Here is a 23213-nt window from a genome sequence, read left to right on the forward strand (position 1 = left end):
AAAACAATTTTGAAAAAGAATAAAGTGGGAGAACACACAATACCTGATGGCAAGACTTAGACTAAAGCTACCATAATTAAGAGAATGTGAGATTGGTGAAAGAACAGACATATAAACCAAAGAAGCAGAATGGAGAGTCAAAAAGTAGATCCACACAAATATGGTCAATTAATTTTTTACAAAAGCACAGAGGCAATTCTATGGAGAAAGGTCAGTCTTTCCAATACATGGTGTTGCAACCACTGGACATCCTCATTAAAAAAAAGCCTGAACTCCAAACTCTACCTCACTCCTTACCCAAAAATAACTCAAAATAGAGGGCTCTGGGCGGGAGCACCAAGGACATATTCAAGACCCACTTGAGGGATGGTCAGAGGTTTACATATGTTAGGGTGAACCATATAAAATGCCCAGATTTGTTTCCCGAGAACGCTTGAATCTCCTTGAAGGCACATGTCTCCTAACTGTTCCTATGTGTATGACAGGCACTTCCCTACCAGAAAGAACACGATCAATGTTTACTGAGATGGGCCTGAGCAAATCTTTCCAAGACCTGCCGGGGATCGGGGCGGCAATACCGCCGCTGAGCCTGCTTTCTTAGGGAAGAGGGCAGAGATCTCTGGCTCACATATCTGAGAGCTGCGAGAGACACCGCATGCTTCCTCTGCCCTCCTCAAGGAATGCCTCTGCCTCCCCCCCCGCCCTCCCACTCCCAGGCCAATGACTAGTTTGGGGTCATCAGGAGTCGGGAATCCTGAGAGTCAGCCCTGTTTTGGGTAACCAACTGTGTTGCTGGCATATCCCTCAACATCTCCAAAATATTGCGACCCTCAAAATCGACAGCTGATTTAGTGTTCAGACACTTCGAGCTGTTTTCTTTCTCTGGTCCCAGGAGGGGAAATGCACCAGAGAGAAGAAAGCAGAACAAAATACCAGAACGCCCACAGCCCAAAGAGGAGATGGGAGGCCGAACAGGAGGTACGCGCTGACAAAGACAGCCCAGGTTGAATGGAGCTTCTCACGGATGCCTTTTCTTGCAGGCAGGGCTGCACTGACCTCATCCCAGACGCCGGAGTTGTCACTGTTGATGACACAGGTTCAAAGCCCAATTCCTCATCCACCCCATCAGCACATTCCTGCTCTACGGCTGCCTCTCTCAGTAAGCGGCATCCGTTTCCTCCCAGTTTCATGGGCTCAAAACCAGCTCCCTCCTTGGGCTCTTTCCATAAAAGCCAGAAGGGGGGAAAAATAAACAATTGAGATGGGAGTGAATAAATAGAAAGGACCCCTAAAGATCTGAAATACTTGAAACCAAAGTGCCGCCCTATGCTTCTCCAGCTTCAGGAGCTTCTGCAAAAAGTAACATCTGGGAAACAAAACGAAATGATCTGAAAAGAGCCCGGGTTGCCCGGCTTTGGCAGCAGGCACCCCGAAATCTCTGGGTGATGAAAGCTTGGCAGGAATATCCTGACGGGGCTGGCGTTGCCCAAGACACTTGTCTGCTCTGCTTCCCAAAAGCACACTGAAAACACATTTCCCTGTTTAATAGACTTGTGAGCTGAAATGAATGTGTCAGAATGCTAATAAATAGGATAGAACCTGCTAGCCCAGCAAATGTTAAATTTTGCATAAGGAGCCGGTATCCCTAACTCCTTGGTAGACGCTTAATGAATATTTCAGACAAAGAGCCCTGGCAGCTGCTCTAAAGGCTCCCGATGAATTTAAGTGGGTTTCAATTATTGCCAGGATTAGCCTCCTCTTGTTTCCTCCCATTTTCTCCCCTCTCCCTCCCTTGTGCATGACAAAAGCCCCTCCGGACTAACCAAGCTCCCTGAAGCCTGGCCAGGGAGGGGGTCAGAGCGTGGGGCTGATCAATGGACCGGGTTGAAAAGGGTTCCCCCCAAATTCTTGTCCACCTAAGCCTCAGAATGTGACCTTCCTCGGAAATAAGAGTCTTTGCAGATGGAATTAGTTAAAAAGCGATCATACTGGATTAGGGTGGGCTCTAAATCCAACAACTGGTGTCTTTGTAAGAGAAAAAAGAGGGTGATTCAGATACTGACACACAGAAACACACACAGGGAAGAAGGCCACATGACAGCGGCAGTTGAGGCTGGCGTGATGCGGTTACAAGCCAAGGTATGTCAGGAGCCACCAGAAGTTACTAGAATCAAGGAAGTTATCGGAGTGTGGCCCTGCGGACGCTTTGACTTCCGACTTCCGACGCAGTCTTGTAAGATCGGACTTCAAATCATTTGACTTTCTCTCTACTTGCTGTCTCAGAGAAACTCTCCAACTTCATCCAACTCTTTTCCACACTTACTCAGCATTCCCAGCACATCCAGGTACGAGACAAACAGATAAAGAGACAGAAATACAGTGAGAGAATTTAAAAGATGGAAGGAAGGGAGGAAGGGAGGAAGGGAGGGAGGGAGGGAGGGAGGGATGGAGGGAAGAATGAAGGAAGGGAACCAAGTAAGAGCTTGTGCCACCTGGTGTTCCTTCAGGTGGGTTACCATCCACAGGAAGACAACGTTTCAAAAACATTGTTAAGCACTATTATGGGCTGAGCCGTGTCCACCTGAAATCCATGCACTGAAGCCCTAAGCCCCAGTACTCAGAATTTACCTGTATTTGGAGATAGGGTTTTTAAAGAGGTAATTACATTAAAATGAGGTCATTCGGGTAGACCCTAATCCAACAGGACTGGTAAGAGGAGATCAGGACACAGGCAGAGGGAAGACCAGGTGCGGACACAGGGAGAAGGCAGCCGTCTACAAGCCAAGGAGAGAGGCCTCGGGAGAAGCCAACCCTGCCCACACCTTGATCTCAGACCTCAAGCCTCCGGAACTGTGAGAAAATCGATTTCCGCCGCACAAGCCACTCATCCTGCGGTGCTTTGTTAGGGAAGCCCAAGCAAACGTATACAAGTACCAGACTGCCTCTTGGCCTGGGCCTCATGAAAATGCACTTCAAGTTGACTGCCTAGCTCAGAAAATCGGGACAGGAAAAGAAAAAAAAAAAAAGCAAATAAACAGGAAAAGTGCTGTTGGAGTGGTAAATATGAGGCAGGCAGAATGTAACATTCATCAGAAGCAGAAGAATCTATAAAATGTATCCACCTAATAATGTTCCCCTGAGCCAAAACACTCAGGCCACCCACACAGAGCCCTGTTCCGGAGGGTATTTCTGTACCACTTCCTTATTTTATTTAACATCCATGATGCTAAAGAGCTCCTGGTAATTATTATCGTTGAACACTTTGCTTTATCCTTTGGCAAAATATTTTGGGTTTTTTTTTTTTTGGTTTTTTGTTTTGGAATTAAGACGTGGCATATTTTAATAGCCTAATAGCCTCAGTGCTATTGCCATGTGCTGACAGGTTGGGTTCATGCCCTTTTGAATGAAGAAGCCCAGGTTACAGGCCCTCACCCGGAAAGGACGGAGCAAAGCCAGGACCTGCCTATTTTTCAGGTCCCAGGCAACTCCTCTCAAGGAGGCCAGGAGAAGACTTGAAAACGTCCCCTGACCAACCAGTTATAGAAAAAAAAAAAAAAAAAAAGAGTCTAATTGCTAAAACCACATGCCAAGACATTAAATTACATGAATAACTGTGAAGTCATTCTTTCATCTGTAGAGAGCTTACTGATAAAAATTCAAAATTACGAATAACCTCTCAGAGACTTCCCTAAACACATTATTTTGGAGACCTAGTCATAAAAAAAAAAAAATCAAAATTTCTCCCAAGAGCTATATCTGGCTCCTGATCAAATTTAAGTGTACTAAATTTGACTGGAAATATCAGTGACAGAAGTCAAAGAAGACTTGGAAAATTAGAAGATATGGGAGAAGAAAAAGGTGATTGTCAGAGGAAGCTTGAAGCTGTTTAAAAAAAGTCCTCTTTGCTTCCCTGGGATTCGGCTATTTCAAAGGATTTTGGTGCCAAGGAAATCTAGGAGCTGGGAGTTGAACACACGTGGCTGGTCTTACAGAGCGAACAGGCAGCTGGCCTCCGAGAAGGGATCTCACCCCACAGCGACGGCTTCCCCGCCCCAGGCCCAAACGTGTGCTGGAAAATATAATCCTCCAAAGGCCAACCAGTGTGAAAACGCTTCAGCTAAAGAAACTGTCCCCGGTTAGGACGTAACACATGAGCGGGAGTAAAACACTGTCGATAACTGATGCCTCCACGTTCAACAGTTGATCAAGTCTCTTCCCAGAGGCACCGAAGGGAGGATACTTAAAGGGGAAAACAGGGGAGAGGAATGATTCCAAGTACATGATTGAAAGACGACAGTATGATACCTGGAGGAGAGGTGGGGGCGCCTTGGAGAGGGGGAAGGGCATCAGAGCACATCCAAGCGCCTTCCTGACTCTCAGTGGACAAGCCCTGTAGATGCTCATCTCGGGGTCGGGCACTTGGGAACCTTGAGCTGGAAAAGGCAAATTCTGTCTCCCAAGATCAGCTCTAGTTCTACGGGAAGATGCCACCCAGCAAGTCCGGAGCACAACCAATGAGGAATTCCTAAGATACAAACAAATACATGTGACTGGAGTTGGCAGTTTCTCCAAATTTATAAGCCACTTGACGCTAGGTCTGCATCGGTTTCGTTGTGCAAAACATGGTTTCTCATCTGCCAGGCTGTCCAGGTAGAATTATCATTGCCAGGTGAATTCTCCTAACATAAAAGAATAAGGCATCAAGGAAAAATGTGTTTCTAACCAGAGTTTCTTACGGCTTACTCTTGCCTGACTTAAATCGCCGTTCACTTCTCCACCCAACAAGCTTTGGAAAGGTTTATAGATAATAAATAGAAGCCACTTCACAACTAATTTCCCAAATTAAATCCACCTCTTTCTGTCCTGGAGAATAATGCCTACTTCTGTTCCTTCCACAGGTACACAAAATTACAGACAGTCCTCCATCTGCCATGATAATGGATCCATGAGAAAAAAACCCTTGAAAAGTTTCAGCTTCCTCTCTCAGAACAAACAACATATGGAAATGGGGCAGTTAACAATTACCCTTCTTTAAAAAAAAAATGGTTCTGACAAACCCAGGGGCAGGACAGGAATAAAGACGCAGACATACAGAATGCACTTGAGGACACGGGGAGGGGGAAGGGTAAGCTGGGACGAAGTGAGAGAGTGGCATGGACATATACACACTACCAAATGTAAAACAGATAGCTAGTGGGAAGCAGCCGCATAGCACAGGGAGATCAGCTCTGTGCTTTGTGTCCACCTAGAGGGGTGGGATAGGGAGGGTGGGAGGGAGACGCAAGAGGGAGGAGATATCGGGATATATGTACGCATACAGCTGATTCACTTTGTTGTACGGCAGAAACTAACACAACATTGTAAAGCAATTATACTCCAATAAAGATGTTAAACTAAAAAAAAAAAAATTTAGCCTAAAGAGAGTGCTAGTGAGAAAAAAAAAGTCCACTGGAGGCTGAATGGGGGAGGCTGAGGCAAAAAAGCCAAGTTCCAGATAAACACTGGGGTCGTGGAGCCATCTGAAATGTGATGGACGTTATAGATCTTTGCCTTCCAAAATCACGTATCTTTTTGCATTAGATTCCAAGAGGTTCATAAACCCTTTGCTGCCCACTCATGGACCCCAGATGTACAGAACCCCTGGCCTTGTTTCTAGAATTTACTCGACAATAGAATTGCCCACAGAGGTGTATGCATGAAAGTGCTCTCCGCCACTTTCTTTATAATAGCAAAAGAGTGTAAACACCCTAAAGGGCCATCAAGAGGGGACTAATTAGGTAAGATCATGGCCAAGAATAAGAATCAATGAATGCCCAGGAAACAAAAACCAAAATGTGTTATTAAGTGAAAAACACAAGGCACAGAATAACGGGCCAAGTATGATGGTATAAACATAATATTTCTGAAAGGAAACACAAGAACCTAGAAACAGTGTTTGTGTCTGACATGGGAACCTAGACCATAAGGGATCTGAAGGTGGAAGAAAATTTACTTTTATTTGGAATCCATGTTATTACTTTCTTAATTAAAGGAAAGCTAGCTGGAGAGAGATAAATAGTTGAGGGGGGTGGGAGAGAGAGACAGAGAGAGAGAGACTGATTTATAAGAACTTCTGGTCTAGCGAAGTCCCAAAATATCCCCGGCCCTGAGAACAGTTGATATTGTAAAACATTTGGCACCAAGACGTACAGAGGAAGGCACTCATAAATGCATAAATGCTTTTCCCAGCTTGGGCTGCTGGCGATGCTCAGAGCAGCCTTACCTCCTCTCCACAGTGTGGTTTTTCTGGCTTTTCCTCTTGTTGAACCAATTATGGGACATTATAACAGCAGCGCCAACATTATTTTTTAAAGGCTGATGTTATTCACTAAACACCCATTAAACCAATCTCCGGGCTCCATTTACAGCTAGCTCAAGGGCAAATCCAGATGGTAGTACAAATAACACGTATTCAGACTTGATCTGCACAAGGCCAGTCATCAAATAGCCATTACCAGTTTTAAAGTCTTCAACTGCCTGACAGCCACAGGTGTGTCCAGGTGAGAAGAAGAGCAACCTTTCCGGAGGTGGCTGGGTTCCCTCGGTCTCTGCAGACCATCTTTGCGCTCCCCCAAGGGCTGCGTTTGCCTCTGTATCTGAACAGTTAGCAACAACGACTGAGGGTTGCTTGGTAACCTGGTAACAGGCGACGCCTAGGTGTTTCTGAGCAGAGGACGGGATTGCATTGTCTCCCACGCAGTCTCCGCTCACGGCTCCACCCTGGGGTGGCCAAGAAGATCCAGCAATCCTGGGAGACTTTCCAGGAAAGTCAACTCCCGCTGGCCCTATATTCCCATGGCCCCAGCGGAAAAGGTTCATCTCAAAGGGATCGCCCCTTTTTACCTTTTTTTTTTTTTGATTGATTGACAGGCACTGAACCTTCCCCCCTGTGGCCTTGAAGATTGAAAAAATGGGATAGAATAAAATCTGCCAAATTTCTTCATCGTAGAGAAGGCTCAGAATCAGGAATGTAAATATGGCATTGGAGTGATTTGGGTACTTCTGTCTTATTAAAAAATATACTGGGGCTTCCCTGGTGGCGCAGTGGTTGAGAATCTGCCTGCCAATGCAGGGGACACGGGTTCGAGCCCTGGTCTGGGAAGATCCCACATGCCACGGAGCAACTGGGCCCGTGAGCCACAATTACTGAGCCTGCGCGTCTGGAGCCTGTGCTCTGCAACAAGAGAGGCCACGATGGTGAGAGGCCCGCGCACCGCGATGAAGAGTGGTCCCCACTTGCCACAACTAGAGAAAGCCCTCGCACAGAAACGAAGACCCAACACAGCCATAAATAAATAAATAAAAGAACGTGAATTTCTTAAAAAAAAAAAAAAAGACCTGGGACCATGTCTCAAAACAATAATTATTAAAAAAAAAAAAAAATACTGGTCTGTAGTTTTCTTGTGATGCCTTGATATCCATTTGGTATCAGGGTATTACTGGCCTCAGAATAAATTAAAAGGTGCTCCTATTCTATTTTTATAGCCAAAAAAAAAAAAAAAAATCAGGACCATAAAGTCTCCTATTTTATTTTTATACCGAAAAACAAAAAAAGAATCAAGACCATAATGTCTCCTATTTTATTTTTATAGCAAAAAAAAAAAAAAAAAAAAAGAATCAAGACCATAAAGTCTCCTATTTTATTTTTATAGCAAAAAAAATAAAAAGAGAATCAGGACCATAATGTCTTCATAGGGGATCACAGGAGCTCCACGACAGGACAGCTGGGGAGAACTGAGAGAAAGCCTCCTGTCCCTGTGTTCCCACGACCCGGCATGGAAAATGACGATCTCCGCTGGGGGATGGTGCCCCACGCTGGCCACTGGCAGCTCCTGACTCTCCAATAAGAGGAGAACAGCAGACGGCACCGCACCGAGCGGTTCTGATTTGAGTATGAATGACAAGCGTGACTGGACACAGCGGGCAGGTTTCTCGTGCTCACCCTCTATTACTTGAGCTCATGTTAGATGGATTTTCGTTTCCTGATTACATCCCACATCCAAAGTGGCAGGCGGCAGTGAGCCGCAACCCAAGTGGAGAAGGTATTCGAGTTCTCCATGAATAATTCATGCAGGACATAAGCTGAACACAGATAATTGAGAACTGGCCGGGGCATTGCTGTAACTTTTGTACGTTTACTGTACCGCGGTCTGGAGATCACCTCAGCCGACACAGGGTGGAAACAGCAAATTAACGTGCCAGCCCGGAAACATGAAAGGACTTTCTCCCTTAAATCACTAACGTGAAGACAGCGACTGGTCACCAGTCTGTTTCTCCCCGGCGCACCTGTGGGAGAACTCCAAGCGAGGCAGGAGGCAGCCGCTCTCAACACCCTTTGCCTGGTTTTAGTTCCGGAGCCTGAGGTTTACAGAAGTGGGGAGGGGGAGGGACAAACATTTCACAGCGTGGGGGGAGGGGGGAGGGGGAGGGGGAGGGGGGAGGGGGAGGGGGGGGGAGAGGGGGAGGGGGGGGGGGAGGGGGAGAGGAAGGGGAGGAGGAGGGGGGAGGGGGTGGCGCTCGCCCGCTAAACGTGGGACTTGAATAAATGCAAAGGAAAAAACAGGCATCCACCCTCCTGGTGCAAACTGGCGCTTAAATTAGCCAACTGCCCTGGGTGAGCCATGACCGGGCAAGGAGCGGGGAGTCCTACACGGAGACTGGAAACCGGCATGATCCTCTGAACTCCTTCAGGGGGCACTGGCCCAGTCTGCACCTCCCCGACGGAGATTCAGGAATTCCTACCCGATTCCTCTTGAGGGACGCACTCCCTCTAACTTAAGACAAAAGGCATGACTTTGCCATCAGTGTTGTCAGGTTTTCTGGCTCCAAACTGAATCAGTGAGAGCAACAGTCAGTTTCCCCAGATGGACCAGAAAGATGAAAGTCACGTAAATGGAAAGGAACATCCAGGGTCCATCAGGGAGGGGGAGACCGAGGGACAGATGTCCATTCACTCCAACCCAAACCAGTCCAATCCCATCAGAGTGGCCCTGGCCCACTTGTCCAAGTTGGAAAAGCAATCAAAAGGCCCTGTTACCTCCTGTGCACTAAGCGGGTGGTTTGGAGAACCAACGGGGAAGGAAAGCACGGGGCCAGACGCTGGCTCAGCGCCGTGCGACAGTGGGGTGGGTACTTTGCGAGGACAGGACACAGCACCTGGCATTTCCCTGCCATCCCTCCCGCCACCAGGCCTGAGTCTCCCCTGTCTCACTCGGCCCCGGGTCTGCAGCAGGGAGCTTGCCTGAAAGAAGCCCAGCTCTACCTATCCGGATGGAAAGTTCACTCTCGGGGAAGAGCAGCCTGGGACCCTCAGCATCAGACTTCTTCATCAACGCAGGGTCGAGGTTCAGTGCCAGGGCCATCTGGGGGTCTTCTGCTGCACCCTGAAACGAGAAGCAGGGGCATCACCGTAACACCTCTCTGCCTTCACTCCCCCGGCCCCTCCAGCTCCCGGCAGCCAAGGTGGTTTGCCCTTCTCTACCGAGAGCCCCGGGCCAGCCCCAGCTGTCAGGCTGGGCTGAGTCATGAGCAAGGCGACAAGCTTTCCGGCTGCAGAACTCTGAGGATGACAACAACGGGACCTGAGGCGTCGGTGCTGATCCTAGAAATGGGAAGAACACACACTGGGAAAGAGCGGGTCAAACATCAAACCCCCCTCCACGATTCATCACCGCCGGGCAGATGGCAGAACGGACTCAGTTCCCCAAATGTCAAAAGAAGCCTGGAGGGCAGGTCCGCTTAATGGCAGCCTTGGAGCAGGCACCAAGGTCACCACCTCTCCAGAGATCAAAAGGGGACGAGAGTCAAACAAAAGCACCTCAAAGGAGGGAAAGTGACAGTCGTGGAGGACACAGCACAGTTGGAGGCAAGCCCAGACAGCCTTAAGTCACCATGTCACCCTTCTGCTTTGTCCGTAACCAGTCATTTTGACTGCTTTTGCATTAACTACGCAAAGTCTTGATTTTGATCCCCATGTTTATTTAACAAATATTTACTGACTGCCAACCGTGTGGATACTTGCTTGGTGAACGAACAAAGTTCTAGCTCTCATGGAGCTTATGTTCCAGTGGAACACAGGAGGAGAAAACAGGTGAACCTACAACGGGGCTGTGAGCTTCTCCTCCAAAGACATCGGCAGGAACCCGCTGACCCTAGGGAAGGTGAACAGAATCATCTCGATGGGGAAAGGAACGGCAGGTTATTTTTTGAAAACCAGGCAAAAATAGTTCTAAACAGAAGTTTCCATTTAAAATGTGTGTCCCAGGACTTCCCTGGTGGCGCAGTGGATAAGCCTCCGCGCTCCCAATGCAGGGGGCCCAGGTTCGATCCCTGGTCAGGGAACTAGATCCCGCATCCATGCCGCAACTAAGAGTTCGCACGCCACAACTAAGGAGTCCACGAGCCGCAACAAAGGAGCCCGCCTGCCACAACTAAGACCCAGTGCAAATCAATTAATTAATAATAAATAAACGTGTGTCCCTAATAGGGGAGAGAAGAAGGCTTATTAATCCAATCACTGAAATGCATCTATTCATAAGCAAATACTGAAACTGTTTTCTTGGGTAAGTTTCATGAAGGAATCTCACAAAAGTTATGCCTGGCTGTGGCTTACACACACACACACACACACACACACACACCCCTTCTTGTTTTCTCATCATCATGTTGATCAGGGATCAGAAAGAGAAACTAATGATTCTGACATTTTACTTCATTATTTCTGTCCAACTAAATGTGAACAACGAAAACATAAACCCTTCCTCTCACATCCTCTCATTTCTCCAATATATTGATATTGTCCTAATCATTTATTTGCAATGTCTTCTATAATGCACTTTTTTTAATTGAAGTATAGTTGATTTACAATGTTGTGTTAATTTCTGCTGTACAGCAAAGTGATTCAGTTTTATACACACACACACACACACACACACACACACACACACACACTCCTTTTCACATTCTTTTCCATTATGGTTTATCACAGGATATGGAATATAGTTCCCTTATAATGCACTTTCATAAGGGTGCCGACACCTCCTTTAACTTTGCTTTAAAAGGGAAAAAAAGCCTGGTGGTGTGGTTTGAGCTGCCCTCGTTAAAGTTCTTAGGACCCTCTGTAGAATCCTAGGGGCTGCGGGCTTTCACCTGCTCTGTCACTGAGAGAGGCACCAAGAGAGGCAGACCGTCCCATTGTATGAGTCAAGGTTGACGCTGCAGATGGATGATTCTTGGGGACAGAAGGGACTTGGGGAAGGCCAGCCTCTCCCCCCACCCCACCCCCACTGAGTGACAGCTGGTGTCTGCGCCATGTGCCTCGGGCCACATAGTCGCAGCTCTTTGTTTGTTTATAAGCTTTAATTATTTCTAATCCTACATCTCACGCTGACATCTGAGGAATCACTGCAGCCATAAAAGACGTGTTTCACTAGGAGAGTGCGTGCGTCGGCTGGTGTTTCTTCCTTTGTCTTGCTTCTTTTTAGAATGTGATTGATGCGGAGCTGTGGGAAGGATATAGAAAGAGAACCACTTCATTACAGCAGAGATGCGGCCACCTTAATATGCTCAGGGCTGCTGCTTTGACGGGGGCCGATCAGTCGGGTGCAGCTGGGAGAGACCCTGGTTTTAATCGAGGACAGCAGTTGTCAACTGGGGTGTCTCTGTCCGCAGGGGACATCTGGCAATGGGCGTTTTTGTATGCGGGCGTGGGGGGAGAAGAAGGGTGCGGACATCTAGTGGGTAGAGGCCAGGGATGCTGCTAAAAGCCCCACGTCATGCAGGACGGCTCCCACCACAGAGGATGATGCGGCCAAATGCCAACAGTGTTGAAGTTGAGAAACCCTGCTTCAGAAAGATTTAGGACGATCAGGACCTCCCTGTATTGCTGGTCATGCTGAGAATGCACAGACCCTCTTTTTATTGTCAAGATAAGAATTTTCCCACTTCCTCCAGGAAGCCTGCCTTTCACGTGTTTGGCAAACTTATATTAAGCATCAACTGTGCACCAGAACCATTTTAGGTCCTGATGGTACAAAACGGTCAAGTCCCCTCTCCTCACGGATCTTCCAGAGACAGACGCTAAACTAACAATAAATTATAAAGTCGAGGGCCAGGTCGGGATAATGTTGAGAAGAAAAACAAACTCATCGCCATAGTTACACAGGACAATTGTCATGTGTACCAGGTTCAAGCCCCGTGCCAGGCATTCTTCTAGCATCTTCTAGCATCTCATTATGAAACGCAAAGCTGGGGGGCTCCTCCAGATACGGTGCTGAGGGAGGTCTCTCTGAGAAGGTGGTGTTTGAGCAATGACCTGAATGGAAGGGAACAAGCCACACTGACTTTCGAAGATGGGGTTTCAGGCAGGGAGCAGGAGGGCACACACCCCGCACCACGGCCCCCCTGCCGGCCACATCCTTTGACCATTTCATCAACCTACATTCCGCTGGTTGTACTGCTTTATTTCAGCGCTGGGGGCGGGGTGTACTAATACGATCCCACCCCAGCTTCGCTTAGAGGCTGCCTTGTAAAAAGCTGGACAAAACCCCAGCAGATCCCACTTGTACCCACCCCCGTCCTGGGCACTCGGTCCCACGTGTGGCCTTGGGAAGGGCGGGGCAGCTGTGCAGCGTGGGAGTGGCAGGGGGCACCCACAGGGTGACGCCGGGGGGCAGCTTCTAGGCCCCGGCGCTCCCTGAGAATCCCTGAGCCCAGGCACCGGCCAGCCTCCCGGGGCTCCTTTCACACTCCCTTCTGGATTCCAACATCCCCTCCCTCCACTCTCAACTGCTGATGAAGAAAACCGAGAAATACGTCCCTTGGAATTTCAAGGAACAGCCTGGCAAGGGACACCAGCCGTGCCTTGGTGGCTTTATCCTGATGTCCGTGATGTTGCGGGAGAGTCAGGAAGCACCTGCAGGGCCAAGGTGGCTATCACCCTGCAGGGCTGACGCCACCCCTCACTCCCTGGAGCCCTGTCTGCTCACCCAGCAAGGACACTGCACGTGGAGGGCATGCTGCATTGTTTCTTTTACCAGAGCCTTAAATAAACATAGCTTTGGCCTGTGCAGGGGCGACCAAGTCCCCCGGGGGGGGGGGGGGAATTCCTTCTCTACATCTTCTTGCTTTGCTGAGCATGCTCCCTCTTTACTTGATATCAACACTGTCTTTCACTTCTGAGGCTTTTTTTTTAATCTCTGCAAAGCTTTTCCATCCGGGCTACCTCACTCAATCCTTGCAGCCCCGTAAGGACGGCGAGGTGAGGGCGTGATCCCTTCCGGGGCAAACATCTGACTAATGCAAGCTGTTCTCGACTTTGCACCGCGTCCCTGAGAGCCCGCTAGGCTGCCCGTCGGCGGGGCAATGAGTCACTCTCCTCCCCCTGACCGTTTCATCTGAGTTCCCGGGACTCTGGGCAGCAACTCAGGGTTGCTGTTTCGCCTTGTAGCTCCCAAATGTCAAGGCACTGAAACACAGGTTCCTTCCCAAGCTACAAATCTCCCCCTCCTTCTAAATCACCCGCCACCCCCCGAGTGCTTCCCCTGCCCTCCTCCCCCGTCCCCACCCAATCCTCCAAATCCAGCTTGGTACAGAGAGCGGGGAGGGGGCTGCTGGGAGGCGCCGGGCAACATCCATCCAGGGCCAAGGAACTTGAGATCATTGTCCTCTTGTGACTATTATTATTATTATTATTAATGGTTGGGGCAAATCCCTGGCCCAGAATAAACAGAGCAACTTCCACCCACTCTGAAAAGACAGCGCCAAGAGACATGAGCTGGAAAAGCCTAGCACTTTCCAGAAGGAAAAGAGGGAGAGTGGAGAGACAGGGAAAGAAGGAGGAAACAAAATGAGGTGGGAAGGGAGGAAAGCAGCCCTGCAATATGCTCGACGTGAAAGCAAAAGAACTTCAAAACATAATATGTACGTCTCCCCCAAGGAATAAAATCCAGACCCTGTTCATCGGCGTTTGCTGCCCCAGGAAGACAACTGCTGGCTGCTGACGTTTCTACAGCCCCAAAGAGACGAGCCACAAAAGGACTGAAAGCCTGCAGCGCAACCCGACAGGATGCAGGCGTCTCCAAAGGAAGTCTGCGACGGCAACGACAGCCCCCCACGCAAAGCACAAATGGAAACTCGCCACGAGGTCCCGAAGCCCCGCAGGCCCCGCAGCCCCCAGAACTCAGGGCAACCAGCTGGATGCGTTCGCCCGCATCCCAACAGCACCCGCCCCTGCGCTCACCTGTCTCTGGTTCTCCTCCCGCTGGGACATACCATTGCTGTTACCAGCCGTCAGGGGAAGCAGAGCACGTCAACCTCCAATACTCGCCCACGTGCTCGTGGCGAGCCCGACCTCCGCCGGACCCACACAGGCACACCCTCTATCATGCCGATTCGGGCCACGGGGGTCCTCCGGGATGTCTCTGCGCCTCCCCGGCCCTGTGGAGAGCAGTCTCTTTAACTGAGCTTTGTCAGGGGGCCACGGGTCCCTGATGAAGAGCAAAGGGAAAGGTCGCAGGATTCACGGGTGCCCCTTGCCAGCCACACACAGCCCGAGCAAGGCGGGCGCTCCACCCCAGTGGGGAAGCCGCAGCGCGTCCCCGCCCCAGGGACCCAGGCGCACTGATGCTGGGGGTTGGGGGAGCCTGGCATCCCCGAGCAGACTTTGTCCTCTCCCCCCACCGCCCCACCAGCTGCTGCCTCTGCCTTCCCCACTTAACCCAGACACACAGGGTGAGGGGAAACAGTGGATGCTGTTTTCATTACTAAGAAATTGCAATAATAATGACACTCATACCACGATCTGAAATTATTCCACATAATGGAAAAAAAATTAAATGTCGCCCCGATCACCAGCCGGAATATGGGTGATGCTTACATAATAGATGACCTTCTCTCCCGGGGAGGCCGGTAGCGCCCTGCTGCCTGGGGCCAGGCGGGCACGGGGCTGTGAGCGGCCGGCCTCACAGCAAACAGGGACACAGAGTGGCAGAGGGGACAAGTAGTTGCTGTCTTCCCTGCCTCGTTTGCCTACACATTGAGGGATCCCGGGTCATAGCCAGGAGCCCTAAAGACAAGGAGAATGGCAACCCAAAGTCCTTGGTCCCTACTGGTTTGGGAAGCACAGTTCATCTCGCCTGAGCACACTAGGATTCCACCCCAACCCAGTTTCGTCCCTTCTCCCTACAGTAACAGCATGACATCTCGTCTGTTGCCAGTGAAGCAGGTTTTCAGGCTTCTAATTGTTCCATCCTTGATGCTTTTAAAATCCTGGCTGAGGAAGCCTGAGCTCCCTCTTCCAGGAAGCCTTCCTGGATAAACCCAGCCTAGTCGGGATTAAATGCGCCTCCCTCTCTGTGCTCCCCTGACATCCCACACATGTTTCCCTCATCACATTTGCCAAACTGCGCAGTAACTCTCGGTTTCCTTGGCTATCTCAAAATCATGAGATTCTCAAAGCAGGAGCTGTGTCTTCCGGCTCTCCTATGAGGACCTAGCACAGCGTCCAGGGACCAAGAACTCAGTGAATTTACAGGAATGAGCGATACTACAAAACCTCCAAAATGAGAGGGGAAATGTTGTATAAGACAGAAGACAAAGATCCGGGTAAACACAAAATGTTTAGGCCGTGAGAAAGAAGGCAAAGTGGTTTTGTGCAGAGAGGGCAAGAAAAGGCTTAAAAGTATCAAGAGTTTCTAGGTAATGACAAAAAGCATGACTTTCTACCCAACGCCAGCTTCTCTCCCCTTGATGATTGTGTAAGGTCCTCAACATCAGCCCTGAGACCACGTGGGGATGGGCAGCCCCCTACCCTGTGACTCTCCACCCAAAGGCTCCAACTCTACTCCCCTTCCGGGCACAAATACTCAGAGCGGGGCAGCCCAGCTCACTTCCCGGAAGGTAAGATCTTTCCACCCCGAAGCCCAGGATCCCACCAAGGCCACATCTTTCAGCTTCCCCCCCATTTCCTCCACGACCTCAGCCTAAAGCTTCCCAAAGGCAAAGTTAATTACAGAGTTCTAGTTATGTTTAAGCTATGTAAGTATGCTGTTACTCAAACTATCTTTTTAGGGACAAAACCTTCTCCGATTTCTGATGCCAAATTACTATTCATAATCAAGCCTATTTAATCACGTACAACAGATTCTAAAGCACCACACAGCTCTCTCTGCAAAGGTACAGCTCCCTGAGGGTCTGCAAAGATAGCCCTCCAATCGCCACTCCACGTAAGTGGCTCTGTGCTGTGTTCCAAAGAGCCAGGTTTCCTACTAGCATGGTTGACAGAGAGACGGCGAGTGGCAGAATTTTCCAAACCATCGTGCTTTTTCTTATAACTCAAAATATGACTTTTCCTTAAAACAATAATATAAATCTAAATGAATGCAAATACCAAGTACAATGAAGTATTTTCTTTCTAATCCTCAATGATTATCCTTAATCCTAGAAGTCATTAAAATATATCTATAAAATCCACACTGACACACTACTATATATAAAATAGATAACTAATAAGGACCTACTGTGTAGCACAGGGAACTCTACTCAATACTCTGTAATGGCCTACATGGGAAAAGAATCTTAAAAAGAGTGAATATATGTATATGTATAACTGATTCGCTTTGCTGCACACCTGAAACTAACACAACATTGTAAATCAACTATACCCCAATAAAAATTAATTAAAAAAAAAAATCCAGGCTGAGCCTTTTCTGGCTTCTTAATATTTTGAGAACCCCCAGCTGGTCTTTCCAGGCAACGTTTTCTGACCTCTGTTATCCTTTTGGAGAATAACAGATTCCTCCAGAAATCTGCTAAAAGACAAGATTTCTCTTCTCAGGAAAAACAATGCATGCGTATTAGACACTTATTGTTGGTAACAAAATACCCCAAAACTTAGTGGCTTAGAACATCAATCAGTTATTATTGCTAGATTCTTCTCTATGAGGCCTGTCGTCCTCCAGCAAGCTAATTGGGCTCATTCATATGGCAAACTCGGGTTTCAGGGGCAGCAAGAGAAGGAAATATCCAATGTCAAGTGCTATAGTCAAGTCTGCTTGCACCACATATGGTACCACAGCAGGTCAGTGACCACCCAGACTGAAGGGATGGATAAACCAACTGTACCTCTTGTTGTGTGGGGGGGCGATGGGGGGGGGCAGGGTCACGTGTCATCATACGGATGACAACAGGGGGAGAATTTGTGGCCATCTGTGCAAACAACCACAGCACATAGGCACAGACAGACAAAATGCAGCCTTCTTGATCCATGGGTGAAACTCAAAACTCAATCTCACACGCCTAAAACAGTGCTTCTCCAATGGGGACCCAAGGACATGTTCGCAGAGGTCGGAAAGTTTTCTATAAAATTTTTTCAAGTTTGTATTTTCATTTAAACTATAATCGAGGGCTTCCCTGGTGGCGCAGTGGTTGAGAATCTGCCCACCAATGCAGGGGACACGGGTTCAAGCCCTGGTCCGGGAAGATCCCACGTGCCGTGGAGCAACTAAGCCCGTGCGCCACAACTACTGAGCCTGCGCTCTAGCGCCCACGAGCCACAACTTCTGAGCCCGCGTGCCACAACTACTGAAGGCTGCGTGCCTAGAGCCCATGCTCCACAACAAGAGAAGCCACCGCAATGAAAAGCCCGCTCGCCGCAACTAGAGAAAGCCCGCGCACAGCAACGAAGACCCAACGCAGCCAAAAATAAACACAAATAAATAAATTTTAAAAAATAAAATAAAAATAAGCTATAATCGAAAGAAAAAATAATAACACCACAATCTGAATCACCAGGGTGGCCTCTTTATAGCCAAATCCTACCACTGGATTTCAGTGCCTTTGTTGGCCTTTGTGTTTATGACGGAGCGGGGACCGAGCCGTACTGCTTTCACCATTGAGGGCTAATTGTTGAGGGCAGGCTCAATGGACAGATGATACTGGGAGCCAAGCTCAGGCCAAATACCTTCGTGAAGCCCTGTGTAGATGGGGGAGGTTCCCAAGTAGTTCTAGAACAGCGGGAGAACTGATTCCTTCCAGCAGTATTCCTGGGACAGACCTGCCAGAAGCAAAGGCAGCTGATGGCGGCAGTCAGCACACCTGGCTCTCGGAATTGGTGGTTTATTTTTGGCAAAACCTCGTCTGCCACATCACAAAAATGTTGTTGGTTTTGATTTGATCGGTTTTGTTGTTTTGATGTGAACTGACACGTTTTGGTTTCATGACTGGGGAAGAGCCAAAAGCACAAGGACTAACATATACCTTAACGTCATGCTCGTGCGTATTCAGGCTTATAAATGCGTCTATAACGGGACAGTCAAAATAGCTCAAATCAACATTGGGACTGTGTGAGCTTTACTTCCTTTCAAATGAATACGTACTTTGAGTCAAACGGGGAAAAAAACACTGGTCTACAGGGCGAAACAACGGGTTCTCCTCCTCTGGGTTTCCCTCCGTATCAACTCTCCTTCAAAATACAGCAATGTCTGCCTTCCCTTCTCTAAAACTGAGAACTTAACAGTACACAGTGACCCAATGATGGTTCTTCTATGCTCAGAATAATGGAAACTGTTGAAGTCACAACTCTCTGGGCCTCCTGTAGCCAAAGCAGCGTGTTGACCGAGACACCATACACACTTCTGTGTGTGGACACAAATCTCCTGAATGACCCCTTTTGTCCTGAGCAGCCATTTCCCAGGGTCCCCTGTTCCTTGAGATGCTTCAAGAGAAAGGATTCCACAGATAAACGCGGAAAACTTGAGAACGTCCGTACAGAAGAGACAAAGACTCTAAGTCCCACAGCAAAGAAGCGGTTTTGTTTAAACCTACATTTCCCATATTGATTTGGCCACACACAGAACCTATTAATATTCAGCAGATGAAGCTTTAGGGAAGAGTGCTCAAAGCAATTCTCTTCTGTTCCCAGTGCTCAGAACATTCAGCAAAATACTTCTGCTTACACTGGAATATGATCATATTTATCCAGAAAAAAATCAAAAGGCTGGATGAGGTATCTTGGCCTCAAATATCTATCACTTTCACAAATACAGGTCTGTTGATCATCCTTAAAGATGAGTCAGTAGAATGTATTGTGTGTGTGTTTCTCCCCTTGCAGTCACACCAGCTGGAGATTATGAAAACCAAGAAGGTAATTATTCTATAAAACCCAGCCCTTCCTTTTTTTTTTTACTACTATAAATAATAGTAACAAAATAATAATTATATACATATATATATATATTTTTTTTTTTTTAAACAGTCTTTCTATTGTCAGTGCTGGAAAAGAGATCTTTACCAGAGCACCGCTGATGAGAAAAAAACGAATGTTTCTGGCTCATCACCAATATATAGCTTTGACAACCATAAAATCATAAAACGATTTTTCTTGACTCTAGGAAGAAGAGAGAGAGCAAAAGGGCATCTGTAAGACAGTCACGACCCACAGGGTGAACTGATGACTCAAGAGGCCTCTTCCCATAAAATTCTGGTGAGGAATCAAAGTACTAAAACAATGCAACACCAGATCCAGGGTGAGTTGAGGCAGAGAAGATGGAGTGGGTTGGAAAGAAGTATCCTTGGTATTGACCCCAATGTTTGTGCAAACCCTCTTGTCTATCCCGTGCTCAGCTTCTAACCGCCTTTTCTTGTATTGTCACACTCGATCCTCAGTATCTTTTTGTGATGTAGACAGACAGACAGCGCCACTACCCCTATTATGGGCTCAACTGTTGCACCCCTACCCTACCCCACCCCCTGCTAAAATTCATAGGTTGAAATCCTAACCCCCAGTCCCTCCGAATGGTCCTCTATTTGAAGACGGGCTCTTTAAAGAGGTAACGAAATTAAATGCAGTCTTTAGGTGGGATCTAATTTAATATGACTGGTGTTCCCGTAAGAAGAGGAAATCTGGACACAGACGTGCATGGAGAGAAGACGGTGTGAAGACACAGGGACAAGACGGCATCTACAAGCCAAGGAGGGGGGCCTAGAACAGACCCTTCCCTCATCACTCTTGGGAGGAACCAACCCTGCCATCACCTTGATCTTGGTCTTCCAGCTTCCAGAACTGGGAGGCAATAAATGCCTGTTGTTTAAGCCACCCAGTCTGTGGCACTTTGTTACGCAGCCCTAGCAGACGAATACACCCCCCTATTTTACATTTGAGGGAACTAAGTCATGAAAGCTCAGGACCTAACATCACACTACTCATCAGAGGCATGAGCAAGATGTGAACCCAGAACTTCAGATTCCAAATCTCCCTACTCCTCCCGCCACCATGCTGTGATCAACCAGGGCTACACTAAGACAAGGGGGGGCTTCAAGAAGCAACCCCACCCGTATCAACCCAAAGGGTGTGCCTGAGAATGCACATACTAGGTGCCAATTTGTGAGTTGTGAGCCAGTACATTCAGCGGAGAGAGCTGTCCGAGTGTGATGTGCACACGGAAGGGTGATCAGTGCCCCTGTCTGTGGTCCTGGCAGAATCTCAGAGATACGGAGCCACGAACCACGCGTGATGGCCCATGAGAACTCACTTCACGGATGCAGATGGACAGAAGCTAGCACGATTCTATGGGGTAAGGACCCGACCGAAAACCAGGTCTCCAGGCTACAAGGGAAAAATGGGGGAATGTTACTATGGTTGTTAAAGATGATCTAAAATGAGAAGTAAGGCAGAGAGAGGTTGGTCGCCAGAAGGGACAGAGGTGCCCTCAGCGCCGTGCTGGGGGCCCCGACCCACCAGACATCTGTGCAGGGGATTGGCGTCCAGGGAATCGGAGCGAGAAGCACCCACTCCAGACCAGGAGAGGAAGTGCAGCAGCGGGACTGAGACGTCAGGAAGGCTTCAGTGTGTGTCTCCTGAACCATTTCAGGCAAAGCACGACCTTAACCGCAGTCCACCGGAGAGAGGCCTGGGAGGATGGGGTGGGGAGGCGGGGGGCAGGGTGTCGGCAGGGCCCCGGGGTGCGGGAAGGACTTCACAGCATCGTCCCTGCCTCTCAGCCTCACAGCCAATGCCTTCGTCCATCCCCCAGCCTCGGCCCCTGTTCACACGGCCAGCCGTCTTCTCAGCAGCGTCCCATCCCCATGGGGCCTTGACCAGCAGGATCTGAAACCTCGAACTGTTTCTGGAAATAGTCTTTCTGCCTCCTGATAACTGCTGCCTCCAAGGCTGAGACACACAGCTTCCTAAAGGGAACTGTTGACCAGGGTCTACAGCCCAAAGGAAGCCGGCTGGGAAAGGTGGAATCAGGGGCCAGTTAGTGACTCCAAGGACGGCGGGGAGGGGAGGGAGAGGCTCTGGAAGGAGGTGGAAATCCCTGTGCATTTTTATGCTAAGGAGCTGGTGTGCAAATGGCAGGCAAACCACTTCAAAACAGAAGCTGTGGCTTTGAAGAACATGCTTGATTTTTTTTTTTTTAATGGGGCTTTATCCAAAGCATCACTCTGCTTGGAGCTGAATTAATTATTCAACTGATCTGGGCTTGATGAGGGCTTGGCAGCTGAGAAGGGTTGGAAGCAGCTTGCTTCTAAGGAATTTTTTTCTGCTTCCTGCTGTGGGTACCTGGGGACCAGCATCTTCCCCTTTTCTCTCTTTTCCAAGCCTCAGTCCCGGAGCAAACAGCCAAGCTGAGACACACAGCAGGCCCATATGAGGTCTCAGCTGCTGCACAGCAAATTACCACAAATTCAGGGCTGAAAGCAACACTCGTTTCTTATCGCTCAGTTTCCACGGTTCAAGGGCCCAGGAAGGGGTTCAAATGGGTCCTTTGCTCAGAGTCTCACCGGGATAAATTCAAGATCACAGCCAGGACTTCCCTGGTGGTGCACTGGTTAAGAATCCACCTGCCAGTGCAGGGGACACGGGTTTGAGCCCTGGTCCGGGAAGATCCCACATGCCACGGAGCAACTAAGCCCGTGCGCCACAACTACTGAGCCTGTGCTCTAGAGCTCATGAGCCACAACTCCTGAAGCCCACGTGCCACAACTACTGAAGCCCGCGCGCCTAGAGCCCGTGCTCCACAACAAGAGAAGCCACCGCAATGAGAAGCCCGTGCACCGCAACGAAGAGCAGCCTCCGCCTGCCGCAACTAGAGAAAGCCCGTGCGCAGCAACGAAGACCCAACGCAGCCAAAAATAAAATAAATAAATAAATTTACTTTTAAAAAAAGAAAGATCACAGCCACCTGGGGCTGAGATCCCATCTGAGGCTCTCATCCAAGTGCACTGGTTCTTGGCAGAATTCAGTTTTTTGCAGATGAAGGCCAGAGGTTCCCATTTTCTCGGTGGTGGTGCTGGGGGCTTCTCCCAGCAACCAGAGACCACCCTCAGGTCCCTGCAGGCAGCCCCCACGGTGGGCAATTCACAGCACGGCTACCGGCTTCTGCAAGGTCAGCAGCGGACGCTGTCTCACGTCATATCCCTCTGACCTGAAGAAGGGCCAAGACACTCTTCTAAGGGTTCACCTGATTAGGTCAGGCCTACCCAGGATACTTGCCCTATTGATGAACTAGAAGTCAACCGACAGACGACCTGAGCAGTAACTAAGGGGAGTGAAATCCCACCGAGGGGAGGGGATTCCACGGCGTGCACACCAGGGGGTGCGACTCATAGGGGCCATCTCGGGATCCCACCTACCACAATCCCTGTAGTACAAAACTCTCTAACGTCCCTATCACCCTAAGATTTCTAGAGTCTAAATTTTCCCTTCGATGACTAAGTCGGAAGCCATACATTATGGACAAGATTTAGTGGTCTACCAATTCTCTGTAGCACAAAGTCTCCATCAAAGCCCCAACCTCATACAACACATCTAGTATCTTCTGGCTCATCAATAAACCATGGCAAGGCGGTGGCATATTCCAGGAGTTCTACCAGGCAGAGGTTTCGGCTCAGCCATCACTGCGGAAGAGACCGGTGGTGGCCACAGGGCCAATTGATCCATTAGGTACAGGAAGTGTAGAGCCCAGCACCCATTTTTAGGGGCCCCCCAGAATGTTTTAATCTCTTTTAAAATCAGAAGAAACGAATAATAATGAAACATAATAACGAATCCAGCCTGGATTATATTCATCTTTATGCCAACACAGCTGTAAAATATAATTTTCCATCTTTTTTTTTGGTGGAGGAAGGGGTCCACAAAGATGAACGTTCCTACGGCCCCCAAAGGTCCAAAGGTG

General features: G+C 48.8%; 1 protein-coding gene across 8 annotated transcripts in view; it reads right to left on the bottom strand.

The window, feature by feature from the left end:
- The window catches only part of SLC39A11 (solute carrier family 39 member 11), a 423988-nt gene that overhangs the window by 222267 nt on the left and 178508 nt on the right, over positions 1 to 23213 (bottom strand). For 5 of the 8 annotated variants that reach the window (XM_036835763.1, XM_036835758.1, XM_036835760.1 and 2 more), the window contains exon 5: positions 9281 to 9422. In XM_036835763.1, coding sequence (XP_036691658.1) covers positions 9281 to 9422 — 142 coding nt within the window. The remainder of the gene's footprint in view (positions 1 to 9280; positions 9423 to 23213) is intronic. The other 3 variants (XM_036835759.1, XM_036835764.1, XM_036835766.1) reach the window with 1 other exon arrangement.

The sequence above is a fragment of the Balaenoptera musculus genome, chromosome 20 (genome assembly GCF_009873245.2).
Source record: "Balaenoptera musculus isolate JJ_BM4_2016_0621 chromosome 20, mBalMus1.pri.v3, whole genome shotgun sequence".
Lineage (NCBI taxonomy): Eukaryota > Metazoa > Chordata > Mammalia > Artiodactyla > Balaenopteridae > Balaenoptera > Balaenoptera musculus.